We start from the raw sequence: 19230 nt of genomic DNA on the forward strand, positions 1-19230 counted from the left end.
GGCAGTTCCAGGTGAACACCTACTGTGCTAGGTAGTTCGATTTACTTTCCCATAGCCACTCCAATTATCGAGCACCTACTGTAATCCAGCCACTGTGTGCTCGGTGATTTCACGGATTTTGCTAGTTATTCGATTCCAACTGCATGCCGGGGGCTGCATATCTCGATTTCACTCATCATTACCCTAATAGGAGCTACCAGTAGGTACCTTGAGCACCTACTGTGTACTGGGCACTGTGCTTAGGGGATTTCACTCGCATGGAAAGCCTACCCTCAGTGTTCGAGCACCAGCTGTATGCCTAGCACTGATCTGGGTGATTCCCTTGCTGCGTGGGGGGACCTAAGTTCTCGAGCCCCTCCCCGGTGATGTGTCTGTTCCATGAGGTCAGAGCTTCTGCTCTGTGCTGTTTCAGTTCCACCCACCTTGGAGGTTGCCCAGCAACCCGTGACAGGGGACCAGGTGAAGGTCATTTGCCAAGTGAAGAAGTTCTACCCCCAGCGCCTCCAGCTGACCTGGTTGGAGAACGGAAACGTGTCCCGAACAGAAACGGCCTCGACGGCCTCGAACCTCATAGAGAACAAGGATGGGACCTTTAACTGGACGAGCTGGCTCCTGGTGAATTTATCCGCCCACAGGGAAGATGTGGTTTTCACCTGCCAGGTGCAGCATGACGGGCAGCCTGCGGTCACCAAAAACCATACCCTTGTGGTCTCTGCCCACCAGAAGGACCAGGAAACGCATACGACCCAGGGTGAGGTCAAGATGCCAACTGACCTGGCACTTTAAATTCTATTTTTCCTTTTTTCATGTGAAAAGCAGTCATTCATGGCTATAATAGAATAATCTAGAAGTCTATAGATATACAGTCAAATTTTAAAGTGAGTGCCCCTCCCCCATAGGCCACACTCCCAAGAGTGACCACTGGTAAGAGTTTGGTTCGTGTCTCTGTAGATCTTTTGACATAAACATACATTAAAGAGAGTTGGGAGGGAGGGAGACTGGACTGTCCCTAGCTTCCTGCCACCTGCTCCTTCACCTGCCAGAGCTTAATTCACCAGGCCAGGCCAGCCACCTCCTCTTCCTGTTCTTTTGCACTTCACCTTGATCTCTCTGGCTGCCTTCGCAAGCCTGCACCCCAGGAATGGGGTGGAGGGCCTCAGAATCTTTACAGCTTATCTCACGTATAATCACTACTGTAATGAATGACCTTGCACCTGCTCTGTGACGTGTGCAGCTGTTTCTGGGGGACGATTTCCCAAAAAGCATTTCTAGGCCAAAGTGCATATGCCCCTCTAAGACGGCCACCCCCGTGTTGGAGCGAAAGGTGTCGGGGTTTCATTTTCTCAGCCCCTCCCAACGCGTTGTCGGGGTATCTCTCTTCTGTCGTCAAATTAGCAGCACCCAGTTGGCGTTCTGGTGCCACTATGGAATGTTCCATCACTTGCCCGTTCGCCTGGCTCTGCCTTGTACGTGGCCGACCTTTCGAATGGGTTACAGTAGAGACCATTTCTTTCCTCGCTGCATCCTGTAAGGGAACAGGGAAGCTTTAGGAAGCGTGGGGCCCTCCAGGGTGTCCCGTTGATGTCACTGATGCCTGGCTTCCATAGGATGAGCACTATACTGGGAGCTGGGACGTGTGGATTTCGACTCTGGCTCTGTCGCAAACGTGCTGGGTGGCCTCAGACAAGTCAGTGCCTCTCTCTGGGCCTCCTTGCTTGCTTTATGGCAGTATGCAAGAGGAGGCACTTGACCCTTCAGCTTTGAGACTCAGCTGCTAGGGACCGTGGCTGTCTTGTTCGGCCTCATAGCTTTAGGACCCGCACACACCCAGGCACAGAGTAGACAGGAAATGCTTTTAAAACAAATGAAAGAGTGAGTTTGTTGGTTGATTGTTCATTTAGTAAGTTAATCCTCAGAGCTATCCAATGAGGTCGAGGTTACTATTGGCCTCAATAACACAAGAGGAAGTCAGTGTGTAGAGGGAGGTTTGAATGACTCACTCTGGGACACACAACCAGGGGCACTGTTTGCACCCATGTGTCCATGGCTCAGAGCCCTGCTCCTGACTACCCACAATGCTCTAGTGCAGGATCCCTTACCTGTGCCCTGGCACCAGCCCCGCCCACACAGTCTCCCTTACAGGTGTCCTGGGTTCAGAGCTCCTATGCCCAGGTCCCGGGCACAGATGAGTCGACTGCTCCTGAGAGCTCTGTAGAGCAGTCGTGATTCGGAGTTTCACCACTGCCGTGGTGGCCACCCTGTGGCTCGTTCCAGATGAAAGGGAACATGTTTCTGTTCCTTGGGAGTGAGATTTCTGCCCACGTCCTGAAGCCAGGGTTCCTCCATAGCAGTCAGCAACAAACATCTTCCCTCCTGGCACATCAGCGTGGTGTTAGCACTGCCCACGGTGGCCCCCGCCGGGAAGGGTGTGCCTACCCCTGAACGTGCCCCCGTGGCTCCCAACACGTACAGCCAGATGGTCTCAGTTCATGATGCCTACCTCGCGGTGAAAAGGGGTGGTGGGTATTAAGTTTCGCTGTTTCTAAGTTGCATACATGAAGCCTCTGTTCCGTGTGGTCCCTAGACAAAAATGAAAGCCAGACCATCTTCATTGTGGTGGGCGTGGTTTGTGCCCTGCTGGTGACTCTCGTGATCGCAGCCCTCTACCTCCTCCGAATCCGACAGAAGAAAGGTGCGTGGATTTTCCTCTTCCTCCCCAAGAGTTTGCGCCCCGAGGCTGTCCTTCCCAGAGGGCGACGCCGTGAGGAAGTCCAGTCTCTTCCACAAAGAGCCCAGCAGTAGCTGGTGCCATGGCTGGTGCAGCACCATCACCAGGCTGGAATGGTGGGGAGCCCTCCCTCGGCCTCGCCTCATGGGTGCAAGATAGCTGTCACTGCTCCAGGCCTCACCTCCTCATGGGACCACCACCAAGGTGAAGAGCAGGGAGATGCCAGGGTGTGAAGAGGGCCTCCCGAGGAAACAGTATTTGCCAGTAACCCCGGCAAACTCCTGCTTTCCTCTTACCTGTCCAGGTTGACACGTCCAGCCCGTAGGCAGGAGGCTGGAGGGAGTGGGGATCATACCAGCACCTTCCCTAAGACCATTGGAAAGATTAAATGGGTGATGTCACGTGAAATGTGAGGACAGTGCCTGGCACACAGCAGGTGCTCAGTAAATGTTGTCAGAATTGTACATGAGCCCAGAAACATGAGCCACCTTCCTGGAAAGCTGTCCTCACGGCAGCAAGGCACACAGCCTCTGGCTCCCCAGCAGGAGGGCACCAGTTCAAATCTAGGACATCATGCCCTTGTTTGAGTGCATGTAGTTACTGCTGTGACAAGGCCTCTGACTTTGGAGTCAGACAAACCAGGGCTCCAGACCTTTGTTACATGCTCTAAATGATCAGTTTGGCTTCCGTGAGCCTCGGTTTCCTCATCCGTAAAATGGGTAGAGTAGTGCCTCCCTTGGAGGAGACCATTTTAAGCCAGCGTTTCTGCAACTTAACTTGACTTCAAGTTATAGAAATACACTTCATGCCTCAACCCAGCACGTACGTACCACACTCCTATAGATAAAATTGGAACTCTGATATTTGCTTTTCTGTCCTAGTCTATACTAAATTCTCTTTAACATGCTGCTTGTGACCCACCATATGCCACGGACTGTGACGTGCAAAGTGCTGTCCCGAGCTGCCTCTCTGCACCCAGACCCCTAGGCTGGGCTCAGATGGGTGTGCTGTTCACACCTCTCCTCTGCACCCCCTCCCCTCCGGCCCCCAGGTTTCCCTCCTTCCTGGACTGGCTGAAAGCATTTGGCTGTGAGTCCTGGCCGAGCCTTAGCTCCCCATCTGGGAGGCTGGCATCAGACCCCACCTCTCTGGAATCTGGAAGGGCTTCTGCCAGGTGATCCACCCGGTGGTTTTTCCCTAACGTCCAAGGAGAGCCTTCGCACGGGAAGGGTGGCGAAGCAGAGTCCGCTGCCCAGTGAGGGTCGGATAGCATTCGCGGTGGCCGTTAGCGAAATCCCAGCCCCTGGGTGACGGGTCTCTTTGGGTGCAGAGCCCAGCTGTCACACGGAGGCTTGGTGACAGTGACAACTAGCACTCCCTCAGTTCTCCTCATGTGCCAGGCATTGTTCTCACCACAGACTTCTGTAGTGGTGTTACTAACCCACTTTTACCGATGAGGAAACTGAGGCATGGAGATGTCCTAAAACTTGCCCAGGGCCTCACAACTGGTCAGTGGCGGGGCCAGGATTCAAACCTGGTCAGCAGGTCCCCCAAGGACCATGTTTGGGATCACTCTACACATCGTCTCCTCCCCGGTGAGATGACCTTTCCCCTCATTGGTCCCTGGAGGAGTCTGCCCATCCTCCCAACACTGGCGATGAAATGTCCTGATTTCAGCCCTCCTGCTTACCAGCTGTGTGGCTCCAGGGAGACACCGAGTCTCTTCGGTGTAAAGTGAGTGGTCAGTGTCCTGTCATTGGACTCCTTGAGACGACCCACGTCCCGGCACTTTGCAACCCATCGGCGTCCATTTGGACATTGGATGCCGGGCTGCAGCCTTCCCAGCTGGTACCCGCTCACCTAAAACCCCACCGCCTGTCCAGGCACCAGGCATTCACCCGGCAGGGAGAATTCTCGCCTTGTGGCAGCCTCCAGCCTGTCAAAGCGCGGTGCAGAGCGCGTTTGGTGTGCAGGTTGCTTTTTAATTACAATTTTACAGTGGCATGGGAGTCCAATAGTGGCCAAACCCCAGCAGCTTCTCTGTGGGATGCCCCATATCATAGGCTTAAAATCTCTGAACCAGATGGACCCTTTCTTCCTTCCTAAGATCCTTTTTTGGAAAGTGGTGACATGAAAATAAATGGATGTCCAGCCCAACCCTGTGAGCTGGAGAGCTGAAATCCAAGCTCACAGAGGAGAAGTGACCCACCAGGGTCACACAGTGAGTGAGCTGGGGTCGGGTGGGGGGAGACATGGGATGCACACTGGCTCCCCCCCCCCCCCCCGACTAGAGTCTGTTCTCCAGCAGTGAAGGGCCTATAGGGCTCCTGTAGGGTCTCAGGTAAGGTGTATCATGAGTGGAACTGAGGCCCAGACAGAGCAGGGCAGTTGGCCCCTCCTGGGCTGAAGGCTGCTTTGAGATCTGACCTTGGTAACCCCCAGAAGTGGGGAAGGCCCAGCCCACTGGCCCTCCTGACAGAAGATGATGGAGCACTCCACTGGAGTGAGCATGGGGGAATTCCTGTGGTTCAAAGGAGGTGATTTCAACAATTCCTCACAACCTCCCTGGAGGCAAACCTTTGTCCCCCTCACCAAAAGAGTTACGTAAGAACAGTGTTTTTAGGTTAAATAACTGGTTTTTGTTTTTTGTTTTTTGTTTTTTGTCTCTTTCAGCCAAGGGCTCCACTTCTTCTACGAGGTAAGTGTGCCGCTGGGCTAGGATGCCTCTGCAGTGGTTGGTTGCTTGTTGGTTGGTTGGTGGTTGGTTGGTTGGTTGGTGGTTGGTTGGTTGGCTGATGGTTGGTTGGTGGTTGGTTGGTGGTTGGTTGGTTGGTTGTTGATTGGTTGGTTGGTTGGTGGTTGGTTGGTTGGTGGTTGGTTGGTTGGTGGTTGGTTGGTTGGTTGGTGGTTGGTTGGTTGGTTGGTGGGTGGTTGGTTGGTTGGTGGTTGGTTGGTCGGTGGTTGGTTGGTTGTTGATTGGTTGGTTGGTTGGTTGTTGGTTGGTTGGTTGGTTGTTGATTGGTTGGTTGGTTGGTGGTTGGTTGGTTGGTTGCTTGGTGGTTGGTTGGTTCGTGGTTGATTGGTTGGTTGGTTGCTTGCTTGGTGGTTGGTTGGTTGCTTGGTGGTTGGTTGGTTGTTGATTGGTTGGTTGGTTGGTGGTTGGTTGGTTGGTTGGTGGTTGGTTGGTTGGTTGTTGATTGGTTGGTTGGTTGGTGGTTGGTTGGTTGGTTGGTGGTTGGTTGGTTGGTTGTTGATTGGTTGGTTGGTTGGTTGGTGGTTGGTTGGTTGGTTGTTGATTGGTTGGTTTGGTTGGTTATTGGTTGGTTGGTTGGTGGTTGGTTGGTTGGTTGGTGGGTGGTTGGTTGGTGGGTGGGTGGTTGGTTGGTTGTTGATTAGTTGGTTGGTTGGTTGTTGGTTGGCTGGTTGGTTGTTGATTGGTTGGTTGGTTGGGGGTTGGTTGGTTGGTTGGTGGTTGGTTGGTTGGTTGTTGATTGGTTGGTTGGTTGGTGGTTGGTTGGTTGGTTGGTGGTTGGTTGGTTGGTTGTTGATTGGTTGGTTGGTTGGTTGGTGGTTGGTTGGTTGGTTGTTGATTGGTTGGTTTGGTTGGTTATTGGTTGGTTGGTTGGTGGTTGGTTGGTTGGTTGGTGGGTGGTTGGTTGGTGGGTGGGTGGTTGGTTGGTTGTTGATTAGTTGGTTGGTTGGTTGTTGGTTGGCTGGTTGGTTGTTGATTGGTTGGTTGGTTGGGGGTTGGTTGGTTATTGGTTGGTTGGTTGTTGGTTGGTTGGTTGGTTGGTGGTTAGTTGGTTGGTTGGTTGACAACACCCAAAACCTGAAAAGCAGAGTCCACATCCACTGACCCTCACTCCTGTGCCAGGCAACCTTCCCATTTCTCTTCTTTGTCAGCTGCTCTGCCAGGTCTGTTTTTCATGATTGTCTCAAATGAGGCGATTTCCGCACACAGAAGCTCTGATTTCCTGCCTGCTGTCCATAGACAGCAAGACCTTCATCACATTTCATCTGGGTGGTGGCAGAAAGCTGCCGCACACACACAGCTCCCAGATCCAAGCTGGATACTCTGCCCTTGCCTTCATTCATTCACTGTGTGTTGACTTCCTTGGCATGGGTGACCCTGGGAATGCCAAGGTACGTAGGGTAGAAGCCTCGTACTGCCCTCTTGAAGCCCAGGGCCTGGTCAGGGGCTAGCGTGTGACATTACGTCACAGATGGTACGTTAGTTTGCTGGTTCATGTTTGCAGTGATTTTTGCTGAGTCTCTACTATGTGCCAGCTGTTCCAGGTGCTGGAGAGACAGCAGTGAACAAGAATCCAGGCCTTCATGGGCCTCAGACTCCAGTGAGAGAAGGAAGCGATGTGTGATGTCATGTCAGGTGGTAACGAGTCAGGCCCAGCAAGGGGATGGAGATGAATGGGGGGAGCTAGTTTAGGCCGGGGAGGAGGCTTCCTCTGTTGAAAAGAGGATGTGAGCAGGGACCTGAGCCAGGACGCTGTGAAGGAGGGCTGTCTGCTGGGCCAGAGAGTGGGCGTGGCCAAAGCCAGAGGACCCAAGGAGGCCTGTGGGCTGGGGCAGAAGGAACGTGAGGGAGGGCAAGAGATGAGCCTAGAGAGATTCAGGTCTGCAGTTTCAGCCCAAGGCCGTGCAGCCAGGTTTATTACTAATTCAGACTTTTCAGCTTCTAAAGGAAAACCCCTGATATTCACCCCCAGTGGAGAGATCCAGAGATCCCCATAATCTACCACTTGAATGTACCTGCATGGAAACAATAAATAAATTGCATGGGCATGCCCCGCATGGGCAATAAATAAAAGCCATAAATGGCTTCATGTTGGTTCAGGTCAGGTTTTGCTAACAAATAGGTTGTGCAATTCTCTTTCTTTCTTTCTCTCTCCCTCCTTCCCTCTCTTTCTTTCTTTCTTTCTTTCTTTCTTTCCTTCCTTCCTTCCTTCTTTCTTTATTTCTTTCTTTCAAGAGCTTTGTGGATTTCTGAATGCAGAGCAGGAACTGAGGTTCTGGGGTGAAGGCCAACGGTCTAGGGTTTTACTCCCTGTGGGATGAGGAGCCATAGGAGGGAGATTGATCTGACTTTGGTTTTAAAAGTACCACCTGACCACCGTGTGGGGAACAAGCTGTAGGAGCTGAGGGTAGAGGAGGCAGAGGGGCCTGGGAGGAGGCTACTGCAGTGATCCAAGCACATGATGGTGGCCTGGACCGTGGCAGTGGGATGACTGAGAAATGCTCAGATCCTGGATACATTTTGGAGGTAGAGTCAAGAGGGCTTGCTGATGGACTGTAGAGTCAAGGACAACGCCAAGGTTGGGGGCAATGGGGGCGTTGTGTGTGTGTGTATGCCGGGTACACTCTTTTCCAAGGGCAAGACTCGAATTCTGTCCTTTGCCTAAAAACCTTCAGTGGCTCCCTATGGCCCTCAACATAGTCCAGCCACACTACTGAGGCCCTCAAGCCCCTCGTGGTCTGGCCTTTACTAACTTGGACAGTTTCATTCCTGGCCACTCCCCAGCCCTCGTGCTTGGTGACTCAGACTGGCTGCACTCCCTTCACAGCCTCCCACACGCTGTGTCCTCACTGTCCTTCCAGCCCTTGCGTGCTGGCCTCTCTCCCTGAGATGTGCTCAGGCACCACCCAAGGTCTCTACCGTGCCAGGAGGCAGCAGTCACAGTGGGTTCCGTGAACAGCGCCCCCTGGAGATGTGCCACATGGGAAGTCACCCTTTCATCTGCTTACCTCCCGCCCTTTCTCCCGGTTCGGAGAGGGCATTACCACCCCCCCCAGGACGGAGGCCCGTCCTGCGAGCTCTCCTGGGCCCCTGCACTGACACCTTGGTGGTATATTCAAACTGTCAATGCATGTGCCCCGTGTTATAACCCACCCCATGACTGCTGAACTTCACACCATGCCTGGAATGGAGTAGGTGCTCAGTTAAGGTGTGTTGAATGAACAAATGAACGAGGACTGAACGAATGCCACCCCAGACCGTGGTCCCAATCCCCGTCTCTTCCTCCCCCGGATCCCTAAAACTCTCCTTCTCCAAGCGCTTTGCGGCCTCAGATACGGATCGCTCTTTTTTCTTTTCTTTTTTCCGTATTGTCGCCGTTATTTTTTACTTGTCTGATCTCCCCAGTTAGACAGTAAGTTCCCGAAAGAAAGGGGCGGTGTCAATAATAATAATAATAATAATAACAGCCTCGGCCGCTAACATTTATCAAGCACTGACTGCGTTCCGGGAACCGATCTATGCCTTTTCCTATAGTAGCCCGTTGGTGATTTTAATTATAGCAAAACCCCTCTGATTTGCAATCATCCCGTTTTAATTGAACAGAGCTTCTCCACCTCAAGTGTGTGGCAGAATTTTCTAGATGGCTTGTTCAAACACAGATTACTGGGCGCCCCCGCCCCCGACGTTCTGATGCAGAATTTCCATTCCTAACGAGTTCCCAAGTGGTGCTGATGTTGTTGCCTCCAACCCAGACTTTGAGAACCCTTGTTCTAGAAGCTTCTTCTTGGCCGTGTGTGTGTGTGTGTGTGTGTGTGTGTGTGCTGGAAGAAGCCGAGGCTCAGAGAAGTCGTGGGACATTCCCGAGGTCCCACAGCTAGCAGGTGCCAGAACTCTGAGGCCGGCCCAGATACCTCTGACACTGAACGCTGGTGTTCTGATGCTCTCCTTCCCCAGAGAAGCCAACCGTTTTCTGCCTGTTTTCTATTTTTCCAACGTGAACCTACCAAGGGAGCCGTCAGATTGCTCTGTCCCTTTCATCTCTCTAAACCAAAGCGATAGCTGGTGAGAGGTAATGGTAGTTTCCATGCAGCGCTGGCTTCAGTCGGCTGGCTGGGATCAGACGCTTTCCAGAGGACGCTAGCGTGGGTAACAACCGAGCACCTCGGGGAGGGTGCCGAGGGAGGGGCGGGGGGAGGCCGCCGCTTTGAGCTCAAAGGGCCCTTCAGGTTGCAGGGCTGGTGAGGGCCTGGGTAGCTCTCACTCCCTGGGTTGGGAGCGTGCAGGTAGAACATTGTCTGTAATCTCCCCCAGCTCAGACGAGAGCAAACTATGTCTCCGCTCCCTTAATTGGGCACTGGGGTTCGTTCGGGCGGCCATTTGTTCACTTGTCAGACATTCAGTGCGTTTATTCTTGGAATATTTAGGGCTTCTCTGATTCTTTCATTTATTCATCTGAATTGAGCCCAGCTCTGTGCCAGGTCTTAAGCTGGGGGACTGTGAAGGATAGCGAAACAGACACTCGCCCCAGTCTCGTGGCCCTTTTGATTCCGCGTTCATTCATTCATTCATTCACTCAGTCAACAAATACTTTGGGGGCGCTGCCAGTGTATGAGCCCGTCACCGGGTGTCGGGGCTCCAGCGCGGAGCCCACGGTCCATCAGGGGGCAGGTCACCAAGCAAGGTGGGGGGGAGGTTAATGCACGATGTGATGCGGGCGCTGACTAAATAAAATACAGCTGGGCATGGAGCAGAGCAGGGGGTGGGGTGCCATGGGCGGTCAGGGCAAGCTTGGCTAAGGAGGTGACATTCAGAAGGTAGCTGAAGGACGAGGAGGCTCCCGCTGCGGGAATATCTGGGGCAAGAGTGGACCAGGCAGAGGGAACGGCCAGTGCCAAGACCCCGAGGCAGGAGCAGTTGGAAATGTTCGTGGAACACGGAGGAGGTCAGAGCAGCTGGCCTGGAGTGGGCGAGGGGAAGAGATGGGAGGCTAGAACATTCCGGGGGGGGTGGGGGGTGGGGGCAGCGATCGTGCGGCCGCACCATTCTGGATACAGACATGGATCTCCCTGTGTGCGGACAGTGGGTTGAGGGTTTGGAGCGGAATATGACGTGACCTCACTTATGCCTTTTCCAATGTGGAGAATGGCAGGCCGAGGGGCGGAAACAGAAGCAGGGATGCCGGAGAGGCTCCTGAGGAAACGAGGGAGCTAGGATGGTGGGGGAGGCTGAGCGGCTGGGATTTTGGAAGCAGAGGCAGCAAGCGCTGGGATGGGTTGACATGGATTGTAAAGGAGGACAGAGGAGAATCAGGGTTGATTCCCACGTCTGTAGCCTGCGCACAGGGATGGGTAAGAGCAGTGCCATTCTCAGACACAGGACAGCCGGACACAACCAAATGGATGATTACTTCCAGTCCGCTCTGAAAGAGAGGAACCCAGTGTTCTGAGACTGGAGTTTGGGGTTCAGTGGAGGTTTTCCCGAGAAAGGACTATTTGAAACCACATCTGAGGGAAGAGAAGCAGTGAAGCGAATGAAGAGGCAAGGAGGGCTGCATGTGCAAAGGCCCCGGGGCAGTCTATCTTCATGCCAGGTCACTTTAGAGCACTTGTACCCACGTGCTGAGGAAGCATGGCAGGCAGGTGGCAGACAGACGCATTGGAAAATAGGCAAGGGGGCTTGGGGCTGTCACGGAGGGGCAGTCTAGACAGTCCACCACTGTCACAGAAGCTTTCCCAAGGAGGCGACACCACAGTTGAGTCTTGAAGAGTGCACAAAAGTTCACCAAGAGACAGAGCAGCGGAGGGCAGCTTTCCAGGCCGTTGTGGACGCAAAATGCGTCTCATCGAATAACCCTCAGGAGAGACTTGGTGGGTGGGTATGTGGGTCACTGAGCTCAGGAGCGTGAAGGGGCCTGGGGAGGTCAGCAGAGGCCAGACCGTGCGGGACTGACGCGCAGGGTGATGAGTCTTACTTGAACCAGAGGCAGCGGGGGTTCCTGGAAGGGTTGGAAGCAATAGGGGTGTGGATAGACCTTCGTGATCTTCCTCCGCAGCCAGCGTCCCTGCTCCCAGAGGGTTGTTTCTGTGGCCACGTGGGGCTTGTCATGCCCCAGAACTGCTTTCTGAGCCAAGAGCTCATGCCAAATCCATTAATAACCCTGCTGCCAAGCCCCATTGCTCATTTCTGACATTATCCAGGCTAACATCCCTGGAGTTGCCGGCCTGAGAATTTACACAACTCCTACAGAACCAGTGGCTCCGGGTTGCTCACCACCTTGACCATGACCCTGCAGTGAGCCAAGCGATGGCCTCCAATTACAGAATCAAGTGCATGAACAGCTTCTTTGATTAACCAGGACACCGTTCCGCCTCTCTCTCTCTCTCTCTTTTTTTTTTAATGCTGAGACCTAGATGTGTAGAATAGAGAACGTGTGGAAAATACAGGAACGAAATGGAAGAAAAAAAAAAATCCCTCCCAAAGACCACTGCGGTTAGCATTTTACTACATTTCCTTCCCGGGTGATCCACACAATTTTGTAGGCTTGGGATCATTCCAGAGAATGTTGCCTTTTTGCTTATCATTTTAATGTAATCATTTGTAATAAAAAAAAAAAAAGCCCTTCCTCATAAACCTTTTAAGTTTTTATCTATGAGTCTATCCTGATTTCCTTAACCAGTTCCAACTGGCAGAGCTGTAACATGGAAACCTTCCTCCCTATCCCGCTCTGTGACAAATGCCTCTGTGCAGCAAGCTTTTTCTATATTTTGAGTTCTCCCAAAAAAATGTGCACTTATGAGTCAAGCTCTCGATTTTGCCATGCTGCCTTCCCAAAAGGGTGTGGGTTTAACCTTCCCGTCAGCAATGCGTGAATGTGTCTGTTTCACCATACCTTCCCTAGCACCCGGTATTTCAACTTTTGAAGATCCTTGCTGGGGAAGAGTGGGTTTAAAAAAAAGGGGGGGGGGAGCGCCTTGCTGAAAGTTCCTCTTTAGTGAGATTGACCCCTTTGTCCAAACATTTGATAAAGCCGTTGTGTTTCTGTTGTGACTTGCTCCACCCATATAGGAAATGGAACCGAAATGTTATTCTTACCAATTTGCATGAGCACTGGAGATAGTGAGGATATTTTTATCTGTGTGTCTCTTTCCTTTTTAGGTTGCATGAGCCCGAGAAGAATACCAGAGAAATAACCCAGGTACAGTCCTTGGTGAGATGCCCTTCCTGGTACTCTCACTGGTGCAATCTCCTTGCATCAACCAGAGTTGCAGATTCTGTTCTAAATTAAGACTCTTTCCCCAGAGTGGGGGAAGGGGTGGGGTGGAGGCAGGGGTGGAGAGAGTGGGGGGATGCTCACAGTCGTCTTTTCCCCCTTGTCCTCTGCCCCAGCCAGGAGAAGGTCACCACCTCCTTGACCCAGGGCACCCAACACACAACTCCAGGGGGCACCGCTCACAGTTTGTTCACCGATCGCCTCATGCAAGGGCATGCTCCCTTTCTGGCACTTTCTCCGCAGCACTGCCGGGGCGATTTCACAGGCAGCGCGGTTGGCCTGATTCCGAGAGACCTCGCCCTGCTTCTCACGGGCTGACGCTGTCAGACCTTGGATGCCGAGGGTTCCTCTGCCTCTTGTGATGAGACAGGCCCTGCCCTGAACCCGCGAGGAGAGAGCACCAGCTGTCCTTGACATTTCCCGGGGTGTTGTCATCGTTTCAGATGCAATCTGTTGCACAGAGTCGGGCTGCTGAGAGGCACGGTCTTTGTAAAGCCCCAACTGTGGCCTGCTCTCCCGACCGGGGACAGCCCCCGCCCCCCCAGCGGCCCCGGGCACAAGCCCGAGGGGTAATTACAAAGCGCAGCCTTCTCCCCAGTCATTGTTACCTCTGGACTTCTCTCTGGAACTTTCAGGGGAAAGGATGATGATGAGAGGTGGTCACTAAAACCTGCACAGAATCCGCAGCCAGCCACGACTTCCTGAGCACCTACTATGTGCCAGGCCCTGGGCAGTGACCAAGGCAGCCACAGCCCGGCCCTCACGGAGCTTCTTACAGCCTTGTGTCTCGAATCCCCAGTGCTAGGTGCCGGCCCCTGCCAGGGAGGAACTTTAATGCTGTTGCTGTGGGTTTCCCAGAGAGAAGTGAGTGAGTGTGCAAGGCTCGGGACAGAGGGGGCCGTGCGGTGAGACCACAGCTGTCGGGTCCAACAGACTCTGGATCCTTTGCAGCTGTGTGACTTGAACCAAATTGTTTAACCTCTCTGGACTGCAGTTTCTTCACTTGTAAAGCGGGGGAGGGGGCGCCTAGCGATGGGCTGAGATAGGGCCTCGGTAAGACGATCCCCGCGATGGCGCCGAGCCGAGCCTGTAAGCCTGCGGGAGCTGCACTCCGTGGTGCTTACTGAGTACCAGCGAGGAGGAGCCGTGGTGGTGTTCCCCCCGCCCCCTGCTACAGCAGAGGTGCTGGGCACGGAAGAAGCAAAGTTTGCAATTCCTGATGAGTAATTTGAAGGCAGCCGTTGCGAGCGATAAGATTAGCACACGGGCGATGTTCAGATTTGCCAGGCGGTTGATGATTGCTAGCATTTATCGGACACACGGGTTCCCTCGATGTGTGCCAGGCTCTGTTCTGTGCGCTTTACCTGGGCGATCATGTCTGAGCCTCACAGGGACCCTGGAAACAGACACTATCCCAGCCCCGCCTTACAGATGGGGAAACTGAGGCCCAGAGAGGTTTAAGTGGATTGCCCCAAGGCCCTCAGCTAGACAGAGCAGGAGAAGGATTGAAACCCCAGGCTCCGTACTTCACCTGCTACCTGGGCTCTCGTTCTCGCATGCCCCTGTTCCCAGTCTCCCAGACCCCAGCTGCACCCTGAGTGAGGCTGAAATTGCCATCCATTCTTTCGTTCGTTCGCTCATTCCACACCAATGGGGCTTCTTCAATGCCAGCCTTGGGTTCTGCATTATAACAAATAACCTAGTGAAGATGTGTTGACTAAACCAGTAAACGGATGAGTATCTCCACCCACTGGGGGTCGGCACCTACTCAGACCCCCAGACAGAGTCGGTCCTGGGTGGTGGGTGCTGTCATGGAGAGACACGGCTTGAGGAAGCACAGAGAGGAACCCTAGAGCCAGCTGAGGGGAGGGTGGTCTTAGGTTGAAGTGATGCACGTGCTAAAAGGCACAAGGTGGACGGGGTTTCGTTACGAGGAGAAGGGGAATGGACAGCAGGCAGAGGGAAGAACCCTGAAAGGACAGAATGGAACGTCGGGCAGAGGGACAGTGAGGCGGCGCCATGAGGTGACCCCATGGCGGGTAGGAGGCTCCTTTGGGCCAGGTGAGGATCGGAAGGGTAAGGCCGGAGGCGGGGAACCTGGGCTGAAGAAGAGGGGGGCGTGAATTAGGGCTGAGCCAGCGGGGCCCAAGGGGAGACAGAAGTGTCCAGCCTCGGTACCGATGGGCGGAGGAGTGGCTGGGGGCTCCAGAATGAACTTCTCTCCATCACATTTAGATCCAGGACAACAATGACATCACATACGCAGACTTGAACCTGCCCAAGGGGAAGAAGGCCGCCCCGCGGGCCGCCGAGCCCAACAACCACACAGAGTACGCCAGCATTCAGACCGGCCCGCCGCCCGCGCCCGAGGACACCCTCACCTACGCCGACCTAGACATGGTCCACCTCAACCGGGCCCCCAAGCAGCCAGCCCCCAAGCCCGAGCCATCCTACTCGGAGTATGCCAGCGTCCAGGTCCAGAGGAAGTGAATGGGACCGTGGTCGTCTCTAGGGTCTGTCCCCACGAGCCTTCCTGTCCCGTGTGGGACAGCCGTGATGGGGACAGCCAGCCCAGTTCCCAGAGGGCCGGGATGGTGCAGGCCCTGGAACTCCAGGATGAGGCTGGCTCTTGTCTCCCCAACCCACGTGGCTCTTCGACATTTCCAGGGCAGCCACAGTCCCCCCACATCACCACACGCGGAGGCCGATGTTGCCAGACTAGCCGGGGGACCCACCTGGGAACTGGCCAGAACCACCAGGGTCCAAGAACCCTCATGCCTGTCTCCATCAACATGCGGGTCTCGGTCACGGTCTTGGAGACCCTGATTGCCCCGCTTCGTGCTCTGCAGCCTGATCTTCCAGGGTGAGGAGGGAGACAACCCCACCTCCTTTTACCACCACCCACCTGGGGCTTGGGGAAGATTGTCCCTTTCGATCGAACTGCCCCGTCCGTGGAGAAGCTGGAAAAAAACCCTCCGGGACCCTCATCCCAAGACTCGGTGAGACTGCTGCCGAGAGTCCTAGCCTCCCCATCCCGGGATTGATGAGGCGCAAGCCCCGGGGGAGGGGAGGAGCCTCCGAGGAACCCCCACACAGCCGCCACCGCCACCACCAAGGACTGAGTAACAAAACCCCCCTCCTCCTGGTGGCCCTCCGAGACTCCTTGAGGACCCGCCGTCCCAACCGTGACGCTCCACACGGCCCCTCCTCTCCTTTCTAGACCCGAGCTTGCTTCCTCCAGCTAGCACTAACTCAGCAACATCTCGCTGCGGACGCCTGTAAATTATCGAGAAATGTGAAATGTGCAATCTTGAACCTGAGGTGTTAGAAAATTTGATCTGTGGTGTTTCGTTTTGTTTTGGTTTTTTTCTTAAAACGACAGCAACGTTCTCTTGGCTCTTTGTCATGTGTCGAAGTACCTGGTCGGGTCTTGTGCGGTCTAAGGTTTACCAGTTGGTCGTCCCGGGGGGACCCTCTTACGGCGGAAACTGGGTTCCCCCACATCCCAGACCCCGAGGATGGGGAGGAAGGTTGCAGTGCGGCTGCCCCGTGGAGACGCTTAGCCTTCCCTCCAGGGCAAAATAGGTCACGTTCTCAGCCGAGCCACGTGGCTGGTACTGCGGTCTTCTGTGCCCCCATCGTGCTAAGTCCAGACCCGCTCAGTGCTCCTCCTCCTGGCTGCATCCTTCACAGTGCAAGCTTGTCGAGACCCGAGGCCTCAGTTTTCTCATCCAGAAAGAGGGGAGAGAAAAGATGCCCCCCTGCTCCCTGGCATCTTACCAGCACTGGAAGGCCACGCAGGGGAGGGAAGCTATGCCTGTCTGTTTTCCCCGCCCCTTAACGACGACCCCATTCCAGCTCTCTGAGCTGGTCCCTGCAGGAGGAATCTTCTACTTCTGCTCTCAAACCCTTTGGGGATCAAACTGGAATAAATCCCAAACAGCCAGGAGGACTGGGCAGCTGTGAAGCCAGGACTGACCCTCCTTCTGTCCCTCTGTCTCAGGAGGTTGGGCAGATGCTGTGACCTGTTGCCTCTGATCCCCACCCTTCCAGTCGGGGGCCTGGCTGGGCCCAGGGCCAGCAGACGTTGCGAGCCCTGTCGATTCGGTCTTCACACGTAACCAACCAAGTCTTAGAGCGGAAAGGTTAATCTTCGTCACCCCCTGGGTCCGGCCATCCATTGGATGCCCCAGGGATTCCAGGCCATCAGAACAAGAAGCTGAGCCATGCTGCCCATCAGCAGGTCCTACGCATGGAACCCTGGGAGCTCAGCTCAGACCCCGTTCTTTGGGGACAGAGATTTGGCATTTCACACGACGGCATCCAAGAATCGGGTGAGCCAACGGGCCATGTGGACAGTTTTGGCCGATGAGCCAGGGTTTCTCTGTGGCATCTGGGAGCACAGTGACCCAGCCACCTGGCTCGGGCCATTTCCAAGTTCCAAAAGGTTGGCTTGTCAACCTTAGCCTCCCTCTCTCCTGCCCAGAGAAGGCACATGTGCTTGAGTGTGTCCCATGTACGTGCACGCGCACCCACGTAGGCACACAGAATTTTAAGAGAGTGTTTTCTTGGTGCCATTTTATTTTATTTTATTTTGAATTTGGGAAGGGGAGGAAGGGAATGAGGCCAAGGAAGTTGTGCAGCTTTAGCTCCGGCCTGGCAGCCTGGAGATTCCCATACCTTGTGTATCGAACCCCAGGAAAAGGAAGAGGTCGAAACAACACTACGGAAGGAGCGTGGTTTCGGGAGTTTATTTTAAGACTGCTAGGAAGGAAACAGGCCCCATTTTGTATATAGTTGCAACTTAAACTTTTTGGCTTGCAAAATATTTTTGTAATAAAGATTTCTGGGTAACAACGACCAGTTTGGGTGTGGAGTGTCTTTGTCTTTGGGAGTGTGCCCCTCCCCCTCCCCGCCACCCGTCCTCGTCTTGGGAGCCTGCGAGAGGATCGCATGCGGCCCCTAGGGCTTGGGGACTGCAGGGTTTGGACCTCTCTCTGGGGTTTTCTAGACACAAAGACTTTGTTTCCCCTGGCTCAGAGGGAGTCGGCGGAAGGTTGTGCCCCAAACACCTGTGTAAACAGAATTCTGACAGACCACCGCGGTCGCATCCCGGCTCTGCGACTTTCCAGAGTTGAAACAGCTCACCTCCCAGAGACTCAGGCCTGTCACCGGCCCAAGGGGGACAGTACTACCCGCAGCCAGGGTTCCCGTGCGGATCAAAGGGGGGCCGGGGGGCGCCGAGCCCCCCGCTTGCCACGTGAAAGGCCTTCACTTAAGCGTCGGTCTTTCCTTCCTGCCCTGGACATCGCACAGCTGCGACCGATTGCCCCTCCCCACCTCTGGGGTCTTGGACAAGTGGGTCACCCACCCCCTCTGGGAACTTTACGTCCCCCCTCGACCGAAGGCAGAAACCCAGTGCTGGGCCTTGAATATCCTGGCCAGAGGATTCACGTCAAGTACTACCCCGTAATAGGTGTTCACCAAGTGTTGGCTTCCTTGCCTCTCCATTAGAATATTAATAATATTAATGACAGTTATATAACGATGGCTATATGATATTGACAAGTAGTGCTTACCGTGTGTCAGCACTTTGCCTTGATCGGCCCCTTCAAACCTCACAGCCGGAGCTAGGTATTATTACTGACCTCATGTAACAGGTAAGGAAGTGGTTTAATTTATCCAGGGTCACACAGCTAACGAGTGATGTCACTGGGACGCAGACTCCGGCCCTCTGACCTCAGCGTCCAGCCTCTAACCCCTGCGTCCTCAACTGGTACAATCATGTACTGGCATTGGCCGTGAACTATGGGAAGTCGCGTGCCAAGTGCTGCACAGTCGTTGGCCTCATTTGATCCCCACCCCCGCCGCCCCGCGACCACCATAGGAGGTTGGAACTCCCATCATCCCTATTTTACAGATGCGCAAACCGAGTCACTGAGCGGTGAATTCATTTCCCCCAGCATCCCATGGCAGAGCCTGGCCTTGAACCCGGAGAGTCTGGCTCTTCCAAATCACATCGCACTGCTTCGTTCAATTATAGCCGTCAGCAGGGGGTTGTGCCCATTCTGCAGGGAAGGAAGGTTGAGGCTAGGGAAGCGCGGGGGACCTGGAGATCCCACGCGAATGAACCTGTAGTCGAGTTGGGACTTGGCGCTTGGATCCACAGGCCCACGTGGGATCATCCCCGAGCCCTTGGCCTGAGGCACGTGTTCAGGGACCTAAGACACTTCAGGCAAAGAGCCTCCCGTAGGGTGTAGACAAGTCACCTGCCTCACAGGCCAGGACCTTGGCTGTGGCAGAAAACTCAGCTCTCAGCCTCCCTCAGGGCCCAACCTGGAAAATACGTGTGCCGCTTGCGGGGATGAGGTGTTAAAGGCATGCGTCCAGGCCGAGTGGGTGGGGAAATGCCTGCCGTTTTCTGGGAAGGGCCGGCGGGGGGGGGAGAGGGGTGGTGGTGGTGACGGACTGCGTGTCCAG

General features: G+C 54.4%; 1 protein-coding gene across 6 annotated transcripts in view; it reads left to right on the forward strand.

The window, feature by feature from the left end:
- Positions 1–17610, forward strand: part of SIRPA (signal regulatory protein alpha) — a 42541-nt gene extending 24931 nt beyond the window's left edge. For 3 of the 6 annotated variants that reach the window (XM_053200159.1, XM_053200160.1, XM_053200161.1), the window contains exons 5-9: positions 413–751; positions 2585–2692; positions 5402–5426; positions 12636–12687; positions 14986–17610. In XM_053200159.1, coding sequence (XP_053056134.1) covers positions 413–751; positions 2585–2692; positions 5402–5426; positions 12636–12687; positions 14986–15240 — 779 coding nt within the window. In that variant the 3' untranslated portion in view covers positions 15241–17610. The remainder of the gene's footprint in view (positions 1–412; positions 752–2584; positions 2693–5401; positions 5427–12635; positions 12688–14985) is intronic. The other 3 variants (XM_027069736.2, XM_053200162.1, XM_027069737.2) reach the window with 3 other exon arrangements.
- The last annotated feature ends 1620 nt before the right edge of the window (positions 17611–19230 follow it).

This window comes from Acinonyx jubatus, chromosome A3 (assembly GCF_027475565.1).
Source record: "Acinonyx jubatus isolate Ajub_Pintada_27869175 chromosome A3, VMU_Ajub_asm_v1.0, whole genome shotgun sequence".
In the NCBI taxonomy this organism is placed as follows: domain Eukaryota; kingdom Metazoa; phylum Chordata; class Mammalia; order Carnivora; family Felidae; genus Acinonyx; species Acinonyx jubatus.